Genomic DNA, 16,729 nt, shown 5'->3' with positions numbered 1-16,729 from the left:
TTGACGACGTGGACAAAGGACAAAGGTTTCTTCTGCTCAAAGAGGCAAAATGTCCTCGACTCAGATCAACCCAGTCCAGCTGACGGCTGACGACTTCTACAATTTATGAAATCTTTTAATATATTTTTGTCAAACACTAATACAAATACGAAATCACTGACTAATACAAAATAAAATGTAAATGTTTTCATATATCTTAAAGTAATATAATTTCTCAGTCATCCATTCGAACTTCTAACTTTAAAACAAAACCACTGGACTTGCATTGAAAAAGAAAATCTCCCGTGTGATTTTCACTGGATGTTTGGGTGAATGATCGGCAAACGGCTGGTGCATCGTGGGTAGCGCTTGTTTGTTTAAACAGATCCGTCACCGCGTAAGGGCAGCACACTTCTGTTTTTCTGAACATTGTTTTTGCATGTTATTTATTTAATCCATTCATGTTGCAAACCAGAGCCCCAGACGTGACAACATCATTATACCCCAGGCAACATTTCTTTCAACGTTTCTTTACGATAAAGAAAAAACACAAGAGTCTTCTAAAAAGACACTGTTTCTTTTTTTTAGGCGAGTTAAATGTTTATTCAAAAACAATTTCTGGGGCAGGACTATATTTTACATTATATATTACAAACAAAATTCTTAAAAACAGTTGGGGTGAGATAGGGCACCCTTGTCAATATCATTAAAGTCCTTTATTGATTATACTTGTACATTCAACAATGTGGTCTTCTTCAGGGCATCAAATCAAATTATTTGGGTGCGACTTGTCATGTTTTAAACTTGTAAGTCCTGTTTTGTTTAAATGTTAAAAGTTCATATCTTAAATTATAGAAACGAGAGTCAACAGCAGCAGCTAAAGTTTGCATAATGTAATACAGTTTTATTACTGCGCTGGTTAATAAAAGCTATCCTTTTTACACAAACAATTTCAAGTGTAATTGGGCCCAGATGTCAATTATTATTTTGAAATCACATAATATTAATTGCTTTTTCATATATCACATTATTACATAATCCTGGTCAAAATGTTGTGACAGGCCTGGCTTGAAAAAAACACTTTCTCACATTCCTCACTACATCATACAAACCGTGTGATTTTTTTTTTTCTTTGAGTTTTTCTTTTTAATTATTCTTATTTTAAATGAAGGCTAACTGAAGTGGGACAGTCCTGTTGTGAAAAACGTGATGTGATTTTTATGTTTTCTCTAACCTCCTTGTACCAAAACACTATTATGGTGCGTTTTTATCCCAAAAAAGATAAATATTCCACCGCCGGACAGAGCCAAGCACAAACTCTGGATAGATAAAGTAAATATAACATTTGAATTATGAGAATTGATATTATAATTGCAGTTTGTGCCAGTTGGTGTCTGGCGGTGGAGCGGGTATGCAGCTGTCTGAATGATTGCGGAGTCACTTGTGGGCTCTGTAGCTACATCACTAAATAAATAAAAAAAACTACAAAAATGGAGGATTTATATGTAACTGACTGTGAGGTAGACATGAAATAAAGACAATTTACAGTACACTATCCAATCGTCTCTTCTCCTTCTTTGAGGATACTTTTAGTGCAGCGCCGAGGGATCCACTTGTGCACTTTTTAAAGGAATTAACTAGAACTTTAAAGGCATAAACTAGAAAGGTTAATCTTCATGAACTGCCCTGACTTTGACATACTCCATACATGAATACATATTTTGAGAAAAACTTTTTAAATCACACATACAGAGCAACAGTCACCAACACGTTCTTTCATTCACACAGGCTCAGTGCCATTTACAGTCACCCTAAGTGAACATTAGAAACTTCAATATGGTTTTAATTTCTGTGGATAATTTGTTCCACAGCTTTCGACCTTTGTATGAAGTGACCAAATGAAGTCTAGCAGGGCGGAATCCTGAAGTTGTGATTGATGGAGCCCCTGGTAACTCTGTTGCTGTTTTATTTCTGTATAAATGAACTCTGTGGCTCAGGTGTTAGATTATTGATACATTTAAATATTCATTTGAGAAAGTACACCTTGCCAAAGTTTTCAAAGCTTAGCCGTTTGTGTGTCTCTAGAAAATTGCTGTGATGATGTCAGAATGGCTTTTTATCCATAATCGTTATTGTTTGATTGTTTAATCCAATACCTTTTGTGGCTGAGGGCGCGGCCTTGTCCTGTGCTGTCATGCAACATGATATGTGTGAGAATGTCACGCATGTACAGGAGGGCGGCCTGCTTTGGGATGTAGTGTCTATTTAGCTTAAAACAAACTTCAGTTGGGGGTCAAGGACCAGTCCAAGGTATTTCAAATTCAATTCTGCTATAGATTGTATGTTTTTATTTTGCAAGTGTATTTGGAAACTTTAGTCTGCGTTTTGTTTTCTAATTTAGAAACACATGGAAACTTTTTGTTCATGAAGCACCAACTAATGTTGATGCCACTCACCTCAGCCATACATGTACATGTACAAAACCTCTGCTGCCTGCTCTGGAGACGTGCTGGGTGCATACAAACTGCATCATCCTCATAAAGTTAGTAAAAACCACTGGAGCAGTTTAAGGGTACGTTATTTATAAATTGACAAAAAAGCAAAGGCCCCAGTATAGAGCCCTGCGGAATCCCCATTTTGATGGTTAAAGCACAAACCAGCCCACTGCCTTCATGGAGATATTGAAAGATTTGGACAAGAGCAGCTGTGGTGTCCATTTTGAAATACTTTTAAGTTCTAAATTCACCGCACTTACCACCTGACCCCTTTCCAGAGACTTTTTTGTAATGTTCTCAATCAAACAGCAGTTTGCAATTTCGGTTGAATAAACAGATCTAAAAATCAAACTGCTGCGGGTGGAGGAGCTGCTTGGCTTCCAGATGGTCAACCTTCCAGATGGAATAGGCACAATTAACATGGAGCTTGTAACGTGATATTTTCAGTCAAATGTTGAAAACTGGACAAATACATAAAACGTAGACACAGTTTTTGTGTACGGTTATATATTGTCTGGCATATGCAAAAGTGAATTGACTGTGGTTTAATCATTCGACAGATTTTAATATATTTTTTTAAGCTCTTTTATCACAGATTTACACCAGTGAAGTGGGAAAAGGTCATATTTTTTAATGTATTGAATTAACATAGTGTGACACAAGAAGAGAGAGATTAGAGATTATGTTACTTGTATAACTTTCAAGGTTAATTTAGTCAGATGAGAAATGTTGAATTATTTTACCTTTACATGTCTCCTCCGCAGCAAGAAGTTGTCAACATTTCCAGTTAAATAGGGCTGGGTAAGATATATCGATATATTTTTAAATGAGATATGGAATTAGACCATATCGTGTATAGCAGGATATTCCAAATTCAGATAAGCTATTAAGTTAACAAACAATTCTTAAACTGAGCACTTTATTTTGTTTTCTGTTCTGTTCTTGTTTTCAAATGCTGCACTATTTTATTTTGTAGGCTATTTTTATTTAAATGTGCACCTTACGGAGCTTTGTTATACAGTCTTTATGTTTACATTTTATAGTGAGTTTTCAATAAAACTCTTCATATTTGGCTTTGACTTAACATTTCATTTCTCACTTTGCGGAAAAAATATCGGGATATATATCGTATATCGATATTCAACCAAATTATATCGGGATATGAGTTTTGGTCCATATCGCCCAGCCCTAACTTGCCTTAAAATGTATTTTGTATTGAGTTCGGGAAATTCCACAGTTACCATGGAGATCCGCCATCTTTGCAGCTGTTAGCATACATTTCCATCGACTAACATTAGCTAAAAACAGCATAAAAAGTGTTTTTTAAAAAAGCCATGGAACAACTCCATTAACTATTGAGTTACTGCTGGTAAATACACCTAACTCAATGTGGTGTCCAAGTGTTTTAATGTGAACAATAACCCTGGTATTTTAACTTTTAAAATCTCCATTACTTTACAATTGCTGCTAATCTCATAATGATTAGCAATATGACATCACATTCCCAAACTATATTCTGTTACTTTGTCTAATCAGAGTACTGTATTCTGAATACTTGAATATTTTTTGAATACTTTCACATTGATTATCATTATATTTATATGTAAATATGGCGTCTCTCTCTCATGTTCCCCTTCTTTTTTATATTTACTTCAATAAATTCACCGCACCTTTAAAGGTCCTATATCATGCAAAATCGACTTTTTGGAGCTTATGTTGTTATGCTATTTCCTTGTCAAAAACACCCCCAGAGTGATTTGTGGCTTCATTCACGCAGCTCTCAGTAATCCTCCTGAATCCTTCTCTCTGAGCAGCTGCTCCTCCCTCTCCTGGTGAACGACTGAGTGTTCAGTTGTGTCGTAACAGCGGAACGGAAGTGCTCAACGTCTGTAATGTTATTTCTGTCGTAAGAGAGAAACAAAGAGAGAAAAAAAAAAAAAAGGATGTCCCCGAGGTGCTTCCAGGTCAGCTGAGGCCAAAACAAACACATCCCTGAGCGTCTGAACAGATCAGTCATGTTTGCGCTGTAGCTGAAGATGGAGCTCGTTGTCATCTACTCTGGACACTGTTCTTTTTTCTTACCTAACGATCATGTCACGGAGAAAAAGAAGCGCGTTTGGCTATGAGGACGAGGAGTTTATTCAACCTTTATCAGGAAGAGGCCACAGCTGTTTTTTTCTCCGGGATTCAGCGACTATCAGCCAAAATATTGTTTTTCTGTGACTGTCTCTGATGGATGTTTGGTGAACCTTCGCCAGAATCAAAGTGGATTAACTTTTATAACCAACGCGAGTCCCATAATGTAAACAGCGATGGACCAGAGCGGTGAGTCAATCCAAACACGGGTTAGCTTGTGTGTTAGCATATTAGCATGTGTGTTAGCCATTTATGAAGCTGTGTTGCAGATGACAACTCCGTATAACTGCATCGTGAAGTAACTTCACTTATTGTTATTTATTTATATTACGGTAAAGTTGTATGTGCGGAGAGAGTGGGCGGAGTCAACTGAATCGAAGCGTTGTGTCTTCCGTGTTCGAAAAATACTTCCAGAAAACACTTATATTTATCACAAAAATGAGTGCTCCATAATGGTAGAGGTACAATATATCATATAAATGCCTATACTTAACTTTGGAATGACTAAAATAGTATGATATAGCCCCTTTAAATCCCACCCCCCTACCCCCTCCCCCATACTGTCTCTCCTCTCAGTCTTCCCTCTTCCCTCCCCCAGTCCCCTCCTCTCACTTCCCCTTCCCCTGACTAACCGCCCGCCCTCCGCTCGCTCACTCTGTACTTCGCGTTCGCGTTGACTGGCCAGAGTCCGCGAGCTCTTCTTTCTTCACGTTATCCTCCCCCCCTCCCTCCGCCCTTCAAACCGCTCGTTCATCTGCTCTCCGTCCTCCGGGGTGAGTCACCTTAATGTTGCCGACATTTCACCCTCAAATGCTCTAAATCTTTCCCCACTCTGTTAGTGCGAGTGTCCTGTGGTCGCGCGGAAAGCGGAAGTAGCTGAAACTTTTAATCGAGCATCCTTGACTTACGGTTCTATGAAAAAGGGCAGAGCTTCACTTTTGGGACACTTCAAAGCGTTCTTGGCTTCATTTCTTTAGTAGGCCTATCATGCACCCTATGTTGTCTACTTTTGTGTTCGCTAATTAAATAATAGGGCGTACTTGTGAAGTTTAGGGCACTTCGAAGCAAGCATCCTCGCGCTAAAAGGTTGTGGTCATTCCTGGAATACCGACATCAGTCTGGAGCTGATTAGATATGGCAGATTGATGTTAAGTATGGGGTGTAGTGAAAAGGGAAGGAAATGGGAAGTGCTCGTGAACTTTAGGATACTTCTTTGCAAATATCTTTGATTTAAACAGTTCCTACACCCATCTAGTTGTGATAGAATGTATGTTAAAGCACCTACATCAATCTGGAGTTAAACAGTAGATTGATACATTTACGTGCGCAAAAATCGACTAGGGTGTAGTGGAAAGGCAAGGAAATAGGAAGTACGCGTGAACTTTAAGATACTTTGCAAATATCCTGGAGATAAGCATTTCCTAAACCCATCTAGTTGTGATAGAATGTGTTTTAGCGACTTAAGTATTCACAAGAGTACACTACGGCTTAAGGAAATAGGTGATACTTCCTTGACTAAAACCAGCTTTTTACTGTACATCCTGTTTTTTTTTTTTGGCTAAAATGTGCTTACTTCTGCTTTATATTTTGCTTGACAGTTACCTCCCGTCACACGCAGCTTCCTGGTCGCATTCTGCGCTCTGATTGGCCATGTCCTACCACAGCTTCCTCCTGGAGCCAATCAGCTGTCACGCTTGGAACAAAGACCGGAGCCGTAAGTCTATGAGCGTCTGTCGGCTCGAAAGGCAGATAAATGACACATGAAATGAAATGTTGATTAACAAAAACAAATAATATCAGTTTTAGTAATCCCCTGACAGTTTTTTTTTTCAGCTTTGTCATTATTTTCGAATTGAACAGTTATATAGCACTGCTGATGATGAATAGTGGAGAAAAAAAAGCGATTCAGAGTCATCGCTTTGAAACTTTTCCTATAGAGGGCTGCTTCTAGATGTTGTTAAAGGTGCATTATGGAACATTATTATTATTTTATTAGTGCTTTTAGTGACCTTTGTGAGTGGTCAGCATGCATTAGAGTGTCATAGAAGCCGCCGTGATGGAAAGTAAAGTGTTGCAAGTGGTGTTTGTTGGTTCTACTGATGTGCAGAAGTTGTGGCCATAATGTGAGAAGAATGCTTTTACAGAAACCGGACTTTAATGTTACAGTTTCCCAAATAAATCTATAGAGAAACGTTGAATCTGTGCAGTATTGGGCAATTTATTTGTTTCCCGGGGAAATTTTATGTTAACATCAAACTGGCCTAAAACCTGGGGGAAGAAAGTACTGTAGTTTTGTCCCCCTTAAAGGGACTATACAGAGTTTAAAAATTTCAAAATTAAGTATTTTCCAGACCTGCTCACCACAACTGCCTCTAAAATCCTGCCGAATTGCTGTCATGCACGGGCTTAATATAGAATGTGCAGTTACATGAATGACCTGAGGTGGCAGTAGTGAGTATAAAATGGCCAACTTGCATTTAGCCCCTTTAAAGGTGCATTATGCCACTTTAATGCGAAAAAAAAAAAGTTGATATTAGTGCATATTTAACCTTGTAGTGACCGAGTGGCTGTATGAGTGGTCAGCATGGCGCCTTTACTTTCCATCACAGTGGTCTCTAGGACGCTCCTGAATGAATTTTGGAAGGTTTTCAATAAAATTCATGCTGGTGCGTCCTAGAGACCACTGTGATGGAAAGTAAAGGCGCCATGCTGACCACTCATACAGCCACTAGGTCACTACAAGGTCAAATACACACAAATATCAACTTTTTTTTCGCATGAAAAGTTTCATAATGCACCTTTAATGATCTACAGTACTCCATATGCTTCTACTGTTGTAGCAGATACTTCGCAGTGTTGGTAGTTATTCACGAAAACAGGTTACATCCGTCATTCTACTTTAATAATAATATGATTACCCTTCACCATAAATGAAGACTGTACATAAGGAAACATGGCTGGTGTTTTCTTCTTGGTTTTCTAAACATAGAAACAGGATTATGTTATTTATTACTATGAGCCCAGTGTGTAGTGAAACCTCGCAGTACAGTGTGTGTATGAAACCAGAATACTACCACAGAATGAAATCTGCAGTAAAAGCCTTCTACAAGACAAAACATCTTCAACAGCTTCAACACAACATCTAAAACGTCTGCACAAAAACAAAACGCTATTTATTACAATAAGGTTCTCTGATTGGCTGGCAGGTGAACAGAGGTATTTCCTGTTTCCTGTCCCTCTTAGCGTCTGGACGCCAAAGCCATATTAGGTTTTTCTCTTCTCTGGGGTTTGGCAGAGAAGCGGATGTGACGAGTGGTGCAACTGACTCACAGTGCACAAGTTTCTCCACTTAAGTGACATTCAGAAACCTCTACCCAAAGGCCTTATGTTAAACATACGCTAGTAACTAAAATAACGGTTTCATATGGAGAAGGAAAAATGGCTTCATGTTCATATTTAGCACCTTCCACGGACAAAGAAAAGTGCTTCACAAAGGAACGATAAAGTACAAATGGATAACGCACATACAGTTACAGTCACCAAAGGAAAAAGTATTGCATTTGGGATGATAATATTTCATTTAAATATCTGTTCCAGAAATAGCCCTGTGTCCCAACAACCATGAAGTGCACATTTACAAGAAGGACGGGACCAAATGGAGCAAAGTGCATGAGCTGAAGGAGCACAACGGGCAGGTGACGGGTGAGCCGACTTTCTTATTATATATTAGACCCATATTGAGGAATAAATTCATTTTTTTTAAACCCAAACTTAACTGGGTGTGTTTGAGTTTTAAAGGTGCACATAAAAATCCCAGGACTTGTAGCACATTATAGTAGAGTAGAGTCTCTCAGAAAATGCAAACATCAGCTGACATATTTTACAGTCCGAGATGCCGACAGATTGAACTTGAACTTGATTAATCATATTTTTGTAAAAGTAGTTAACTTGGGGCTTGGTAACATTTTTTGATGCCTGAGCAACACTTTGTCCGACAACTATACCAAAATATTTGTCATCTCGGACCAGAAAACACAACAATAATGTGTGGAAGGTTCATCTCCAACGTCAAGAAATGTTATATGGAATGATTTGGGAAAAACTGGGGGGAAACTGATTGTGAAAAAAAAAAAAAAAAATGGGAGAAATGGAGAAAAAATAGGAATATATTGGATTAAAAATTGGCAAAAATTAGAAGAAATTGGGGTAAAAATTATGAAAAAACAACTCACGACATATAATGCTCCCCCTGGACCAACAGCATTTTTTTCGATACCAATAGTAATTAGTTTTTTTTCCCCATACCATACTGGTACCACTCAAACACCATTGTTGCCAGCAGGGGGCAGCCAGTATCACATAACTCCAGGAAAGGTTGCTCTATCAAAAATATTACTTACAGTATTCAAAGTACAAATTACAAATCAGTTTGAATAAGCGTTTTGCATATTAGTTGAAAAAACGTGGAGGTTCATGCTCAAAATCGCCTCTGGCACGACAATACAACGGGGACAGTGGCGTTCGCAGCACATCTGCCCATCGCCACCTACTGGCCTGGAGTGTGCATCGTAAGGATTTCAAATGGGACAAAAATATGCAGCCACTTCTTTTTACCTTTAAGCCTTGGAGCCTTTAAGGAAACACAGAACTCATTTCTTTGAGAACAGACCTGTTTGCCTGACACAGTTTTTCTCCTCCGGGGCAGGTATCGACTGGGCGCCGGACAGTAACCGTATCGTGACGTGCGGCGCCGACCGGAACGCCTACGTGTGGACCCTGAAGGACGGCGCCTGGAAGCCCACGCTGGTCATCCTCCGCATCAACCGCGCCGCCCGCTGCGTCCGCTGGTCCCCGCGGGAGAACAAGTTTGCGGTGGGCAGCGGCTCGCGGCTCATCTCCATCTGCTACTTCGAGCAGGAGAACGACTGGTGAGCTTTACAGAAGTTAGGCCTGTTCATCCAGATCTTTTCTGAGACGGTTCATTGTCTGTTTTGATAACCCGGACCACGCTGATCCTTCAGGTGGGTGTGCAAGCACATCAAGAAGCCCATCCGCTCCACCATCCTCAGCCTGGACTGGCATCCCAACAACGTCCTGCTGGCGGCCGGCTCCTGCGACTTCAAATGCAGGTGAGCACAGGTCACACACAGATTTTAGCTGGAACAGTTAAAACATGGACAATAGGCTCTTCCTTGGTACGCTGGACTGAACCTTCCAGCTCTAGTTTGTTCCTGTGGCTTTGAAAGTCAGGTTCAGATAGTTCCCATTTAACCAGAGAACAAAGATTACTTTCCTGAAATTAGGTCCAAACTAAAGACCACAAACCAAGTGTGGAGTGAATGTATGACTACAGTGTAGCGCAAGTTAGCCATGTTATGCTCACTACTGCCACCTCAGGTCTTATGTGTAACTGCAGCTTCTATATTAAGCTCGTGCATGACGGCACTTCCCGAAATTACCCGAATTAACACCTTTTTGAGTGACAGTGCAGATTTTAGAGGCAGTTGTGGTGAACAGGTTTGGGCTCATTCTACACATTAGGACATTACTGGAACATGTAGGGGGAGGAAAATACAGAATTTTGACATTTTTAAACTCTGTATAGTCCCTTTTAAAGCATTTCTATGAGTGAAACTTTGTTTTTAGTTTCAACTGTTTTAGATCAATATCACATTTTCTAACATAGAAAATAGACATAGTGATAAAACCAGTCATCTGAACAAATCCCACTGCGACCGCTCATGTAAACATGCTGCCTCTCTGTCCTGTCCTCAGGGTGTTCTCGGCCTACATCAAGGAGGTGGAGGAGAAGCCCGGGCCCACCCCCTGGGGCAGCAAGATGCCGTTCGGGGAGGTGCTGTTCGAGTCCGGGTGCTCCGGCGCGGTGTCCCAGCCCGGCGCGGGGGGAGGGGGCTGGGTGCACTCCGTCTGCTTCTCCCACTCCGGAAACAGACTGGCCTGGACCTCGCATGACTCCACCGTGTCCGTGGCCGAGGGCGGCAAAAACGCCACGTAAGGGACTCCTTTACATGTAGATTCTACACGTGTTTCAGACTGGTCTGTACCAGAAATACCAGTCCCATGTTATATTGTATTTGTCTTTACAAAGGATCCGCATCTTTGTTTTCCCAGGGTGATCAGCCTGAGCTCCGAGACCCTCCCTTTGCTGTGCGTCACCTTCATCACAGAGAACAGCCTCGTGGCCGCTGTAGGTTGATGGGATTTGTATTATTTTTATGTTTAGAGGTTTGCGGGTATAAAGTAAAGCGACAATGTAAAAAGTAATGACTCCGCTTACTGTATTTAGTCTCATTTCTCTGTTTTGGTGTACCGCAGGGACACGACTGCTACCCCGTGCTGTTCGTGTACGACGAGGCCAAGGGCACCGTGGCGTTCGGTGGGAAGCTGGACGTGCCCAAGCAGTCGACGCAGAAGGGCATCAGCGCCAGGGAGCGCTTTCAGAACCTGGACCGCCGGGCTTCAGAGAACCAGGCCAACGAGAAGGAGCTCAGCAGCCTGCACAAGAACAGCATCAGGTCCCACTCCATACTCAGTGACTCTATAGTGTGCATTTCTCAGGTTTAGTTTGTTATTCTGTACTAGAAAACTAAGGCAAAGGTTGCAAAACTATTGGTCAGATGTAATTATTCTTATTATACTTTTTCACTCTCTGTCAAGCCCAATCTTGTCTGAAGATTTTACAGTGACAAGTAAACAGTAAAAATTCAGATCGGTGCATCTCTAGTAACGCTATTGTTTACCGAGTTGTTCCATATTTCCCAGATTCCCAGATTTCCCATTCTTAAAGGGATGTATCGGGATTTTTGGCATAGGGCCTCATTTCCTAGTTAACCAGAGTGTTGTTGACTTCTGGAGAAATTTTTTTATAAATTCATGCTGTTCTTATATTTGAAATGTTTATAGTGGTGCTAGGCTAGTGCTAGGCTAGTGCATGCCTATGGTAACTAGTAGCCTGCATTAAAAACCTCTTCAAAATCATTGGGTAGTCCCCAAATGTGAATTCCATGTGCAGTAATGTCGGCCACAGGTAAACAAACTACTGTAGATCCGGTAACCTAGCAGATCACTCCGCCGCTGCGTAGCTAACCAGGAAGCTGAAGCTGTTCAAATATAAGTTCTTTTAAATGCTAAATGGTTATATTTCAAAAATTATTCAGTCGACACAGACATTTATATGGGTCGTCTGGTGTTATAAGTGATTTGCCTCAGGTGCACTGAGCTTTGGTCTGACTGTTTTTAATGCAGGCTACTAGTTACCATAGACATGCACTAGCCTAGCACTAGCCTAGCACCACTAAACTCTTCAAATATAAGAACTGCATGAATTAAAAAAATATATCTCCAGAAATCAACAGCACTCTGGATAACTAGGAAATGAGACCCTATGTCAAAAATCCTGAAATATCCCTTTAAGCCTTTGCTTCATCTGCATAGCTACGTCAGAACGTTACCAAATCTTTAAAAGTTTGATAATGCTCTTGAAGTATTGGATGTTGAACACTTTCATTTTTTCTGTTTCAGTCAAATCTCGGTGCTGGAGGGAGGGAGGGTCCAGTGCGCCAAGTTCTGCACCACAGGCATGGACGGGGGCATGGCCATCTGGGACGTCAAGGTACACTATCCTACTCAACCTAACCATCATCATCATCGTCATCGTCATCATGATGTTGTTATGTTGAAGTCTCATATGTTCACGTTTAATGGTATTCTATATAGGCTCTTATCGACAGGGCTGGGTACCGTTACATTTTTTTCCAATATCAGTGCTTTAACTTCTTAACTCCCTCCTGAACGGATCCCATTTTCTCCAGTTTGGCTTTACCCTAATCAAAAAGCTTCTTGGGAAAAAAGCACCAAAATAGCCATAAAAATGAGAAGACAACAAGGATGTAAATTCAACAAAAATGTGACAAAAACTCAACAATAATGTGACAAAAATGTGACAAAAATTCGACAAAAATGTGACAAAAATGTGACAAAAATTCAACAAAAATGTGACAAAAACTCAACAATAATGTGACAAAAATTCAACAATAATGTGACAATAATGTGACAAAAATGTGACAAAAATTCAACAGAAATGCGACAAAAATGTGACAAAAATTCAACCAAAAAGTGACAAAAATTCAACCAAAATGTGACGAAAATGGAAAAAAAAAAGAAAGGAAAAAAGACATACAAAAGGTGACACAACACAGCAACAACGCGAGGAAAAAGATCAATTTTGTGGGACTTACCTTTCAAATGAGGTGTTACACAGGCCTATATAATGGCCAAAGAGGACAAAATGCATTTGGTTTAGGCGGGTGGTAAGAGGTTAACGATGCTTGGTTTTCGATACCGATGCAAAATTATTTGTCGTCTAGAGCCAGAAACAGAACAATAGTGTTTGGAAGATCTGCAGATTTACAATATCAGGTTCATCTTCAGTGTCAAGAAATATGTGACAAATGGGGAGTCATTTGGGGAGGAAAATGTGGGGAAATTGTGGCAAAAATAAACAAAATAAATAAATAAATAAATTGGGAATAGAGAAAATATTAGCAATAAGACATTAGGTAAAAAATTGGGAAAACAAGAAAAATTGGGGTAAAAATAAGAAAATTGTGCAGAGAAATGGGGCAAACATTGGGAACATTTATCATGTGTATGTGAGAGTGATAATAGTATATTTGCATGTATTAAATCTTCCTCTCTCCGTCTCCTTCTTAGACTCTGGAGTCTGCTATGAAGAACCTGAAGATCGTCTGAGCTTGCGTTTGCTCATATCCCAAAACAATGTACGCTGCCTTACTTCTGCTTTTTGTTGCTGAAAGATGAATGTGTGAAAGGCCAGACCTCGCTGCACCTGTGCTGTCAAACTGAAGGAGTCACCCCTGGTCTGGGAATGGTACTATAACCTCTTTGTATTAACCCTGAAGATGCTTATGCTGGTCATAACGAGACTTTTAATAAACAATGCTGTTACATTACATGGAGTCTGATCTTTCACACCTGTGCATGTGGTAACCAGGACAACACAGCAAAATAAGGTCATAGCGAAACATGAAATCTATCTGAAATTAGTTCAAACATAAGGCACAGTTTATGCTATTTTCTTTTCTTTTTAGCGTGTGTCGAGATCACTAACTATATCACAGAAAAATAAAAAAAATGCTGTTCAGTTTTTTTAAGGGACAATCTGGGGTGGGACCATCAGGTGATTGGTCCAGTGTGGTGTTTCCTAACAAGGAGTATGGAGACTTGGCACAGGGGACTTGTTATTATTTCAGATTAAAAAAAGGGAACCTGAGTACAGTTTCAATAGTACTATCAAAGAAAGGTTGTTTATATTATGTTTTTCAGTAAAGGTTTGACTTTGAGAGTATTTTAGCTACATTTTGAACACAACACTACTAAATACTGAATAATCTATGTTTAGTTACTCACTTTGTTACCATGTTGGCAGGACCCTGGAGTTAGGGGGTACTCTTGAGTATAAATGAATGCCTCGTGGGGTATGTGGGACCACAGTGGAAGTGCACTGCACAGAGAGAGTGATGCCATGTGACTCTGAATCAGCATCAGTCCCACCAGCAGGTGGAGCTGAGTGAAGGAGGAGTGAGCAGATTGTTCAGCTGTTGGACAAAAACACAAAAAGTTCCACACTGCTTGTTTTGCAATTTTTATTTCAGAAATCAAATCCGCCCTTCATCAGACAAGACTGTTCTACAGAAGACTAAGTGTGGCAGAGCTACAGCCTGGATTCATCCGACCGGTAGCTCAGGAGCTAGCAGTGGCTCTCCAGTCCTGTCCAATAGCTCGCTTTCTACATTCCTACACACACTTCATGAGAACAATATCTGGGTATTTATTTTATTTAGGTATATACACAGTGCTTAATTTGATCTCCCATTTGGGGGAACACATTCCCCCAATTCTCAGTTTTTTCAGGGTAAAGGATCCGGGAAATATTTTGGAGGATCCGGCAAAAGATTTATCTGATATAATGGTGTTTAATGAGAGTGTTACGGCAAATGTTTTGGCCTGTTCCCCCAATCCATCACATCAGACCAAAAGTGTTCCTGAAAATACTAATTTACAAATCAAGCACTGCATATACAGTAAACAGATTAAGAGAGAGCTCCTAAGTCACATAGTTACACAAGCATATCTCTCTGTACTAAAGTAATCGTATAATTGTAGTCACTTATGGAATAATGTAATCAGAGAAGCGCCAAGATTATTTTAGAAGAGATAATCAATAGTAGTATTACTTTTATGGTAACTGTAATCCCCAAAACACTGGGTTTCGAAGCCTAATGTGTCCAACTACAGAAAGCCTTGCTAATATACTGCCGTCTGCTGTTGGTTGTGTGTATTACAATTAATAAAGTGTATTTATTTATTGTGTTAAAAGTTAAAATATAGTTTGTGTAAGCTTTAGGAGGTGTGAGAATATACCTGTTAAGGTTAAAGGCTGAGATAAACCCATAAAGTTCATTTCAACAAAACAAGACTTTGGTCACATGATCTCCTGCCACGCCTACTTTTGCTCGAAACACGCTTTCCCCAAATTCCCGTCACCAAGTGAGTATGCAGAGCAGCCATCAAGAAAACATGGCAAAGGCCAGGGACGTGCACAGATAGAGCCCAGGTGGTGCTCAGGCACCTGCCCCTCTGCCCAGAGCTGTGTCCCGGTACATGCTGGAAACTCTGCCCCCTAGAGGAGGGAAATGCAGCTGTGACAAAGTTTCTCACTTAAAAGTTTTGACCTGTTATTAACTGTTTTTAAGAAGATGTAGTGGTCAATCATAAGGCGTCCATCTCCGCTAAAACTCATTTTGTCAAGAAAATCAACAAATTGTAGATTTCTCAACAACTGTCTTGTAGCTTCCATGCTAATAAAGCTGAGCTAAAAGCTCGCTTTACTGTAAAATGTCCACTCTGTTCAGCTTCTATGGCTAACATGGTGGATTCTGACATTTGTGGTTATTCAAAGTTACGTTTTGTACAATTAAACACACATATGAAATGCGCAGCTTCACGTTCCTTGTTTTTAACCTTTAACCTTTAACCCCACCTGAACCAAGCACATTTTCGAAGCTGTCAAAACAGAAACGAGGATGAAAATACAACCAAAAAAGTGTCAAAAGAGCGACAAGAACACGATGAAAAAGTGATGAAAAAGCAAAAATGGAGCTACGGAAAAGCCACAATAGAGTGACAAAAAAACGGACAAAAAAGCGACAAAGAAGCAACAAAAGAGCCACAGAAACATGCCAGAAAAGCAACAATAACGAAGCAACAAAAACAAAAACACAAGTAAACCGTGACGAAAACGGGACAAACACACAATAAAAGGGAAATAACGCAACAAAGAAATCAACAAAAACAGGACAAAAAATCTCCTTAAAAACAGACGAAAAAAGAAAGCTTTAAAAAAAAGAACTCGACGACAACGCAACAAAAAGGTCACGATCAGTTTTGTGGGTCTTAGCTTTCAAATGAGGCATTATTCTGCCCTGTAGGCTGTAAACTCTCCAGTCGAGAACCTTTTAGATTAGGGTAAAGCCGAACTATAACTCAGTTCAGGTGGGGGTTAAAACATTAACCCTTTATAGGGCAACTGACTATTTTTGGTAATTTCACACTTTACACATGGCCTCCCTGTAGTCCTCCCTCAGCCAATCAGAAGAGATCACCTATTGACCAATCAGCAGAGACCGGTCGCGCTCTCAACTTCCTGTTTTCTCTGAAGTCTGAAAAAAAAAGTGTGACTAAATTCATGGTACATTTCTTCACATAAATTGAAAACTAACTATAGTAAGTTGATGAAACTCATTTTATTGAGCAATAATTAGGGCTGGGCGATTAGACCAAAACTCAAATCCTGATATATTATGGTTGAATATCGATATACGATATATATCCCGATATTTTTTCTGCAAAGTGACAGCTGTGAAATGAAATGTTAAGTCAAAGTCAAAGCCAAATATGAAGAGTTTTGTTGAAAACACTATAAAATGTGAAACACTGCACATCAAAGCTCTGTCAAGGGCACATTTAAATAAAAATAGCCTACAAAAAAATAATTGTTAGCTCAGTTTAAGATTTGT

At 39.9% G+C, this 16,729-nt stretch overlaps 1 protein-coding gene across 1 annotated transcript; it reads left to right on the top strand.

Moving 5' to 3' along the window:
• Positions 1-5,239: 5,239 nt before the first annotated feature.
• On the top strand, positions 5,240-13,603 carry LOC306960266 (actin-related protein 2/3 complex subunit 1B-A-like). Its single transcript, XM_079552644.1, has 10 exons — positions 5,240-5,383; positions 6,209-6,324; positions 8,208-8,312; positions 9,316-9,538; positions 9,632-9,739; positions 10,386-10,622; positions 10,743-10,818; positions 10,947-11,146; positions 12,153-12,243; positions 13,344-13,603. The coding sequence occupies exons 2-10, from the start codon at positions 6,261-6,263 to the stop codon at positions 13,380-13,382; spliced, it is 1,143 nt and encodes a 380-aa protein (XP_079408770.1). The 5' UTR covers positions 5,240-5,383; positions 6,209-6,260; the 3' UTR covers positions 13,383-13,603.
• Positions 13,604-16,729: the final 3,126 nt, after the last annotated feature.

Source organism: Gobius niger (assembly GCF_951799975.1).
Source record: "Gobius niger genome assembly, chromosome: 3".
Taxonomy (NCBI): Eukaryota; Metazoa; Chordata; class Actinopteri; order Gobiiformes; family Gobiidae; genus Gobius; species Gobius niger.
Note: the sequence above shows the minus strand (reverse complement) of the source record. Positions and strands in the feature narration are given on the sequence as shown.

Excerpts from the sequence above, each read along its gene's own strand:
- LOC306960266 (XM_079552644.1), top strand. The coding sequence starts at position 6,261 with ATGTCCTACCACAGCTTCCTCCTGGAGCCAATCAGCTGTCACGCTTGG. Across the intron at positions 6,325-8,207 it reads TTGGAACAAAGACCGGAGCC|AAATAGCCCTGTGTCCCAAC; the intron begins GTAAGTCTATGA and ends TATCTGTTCCAG. Across the intron at positions 10,819-10,946 it reads AGAACAGCCTCGTGGCCGCT|GGACACGACTGCTACCCCGT; the intron begins GTAGGTTGATGG and ends GGTGTACCGCAG.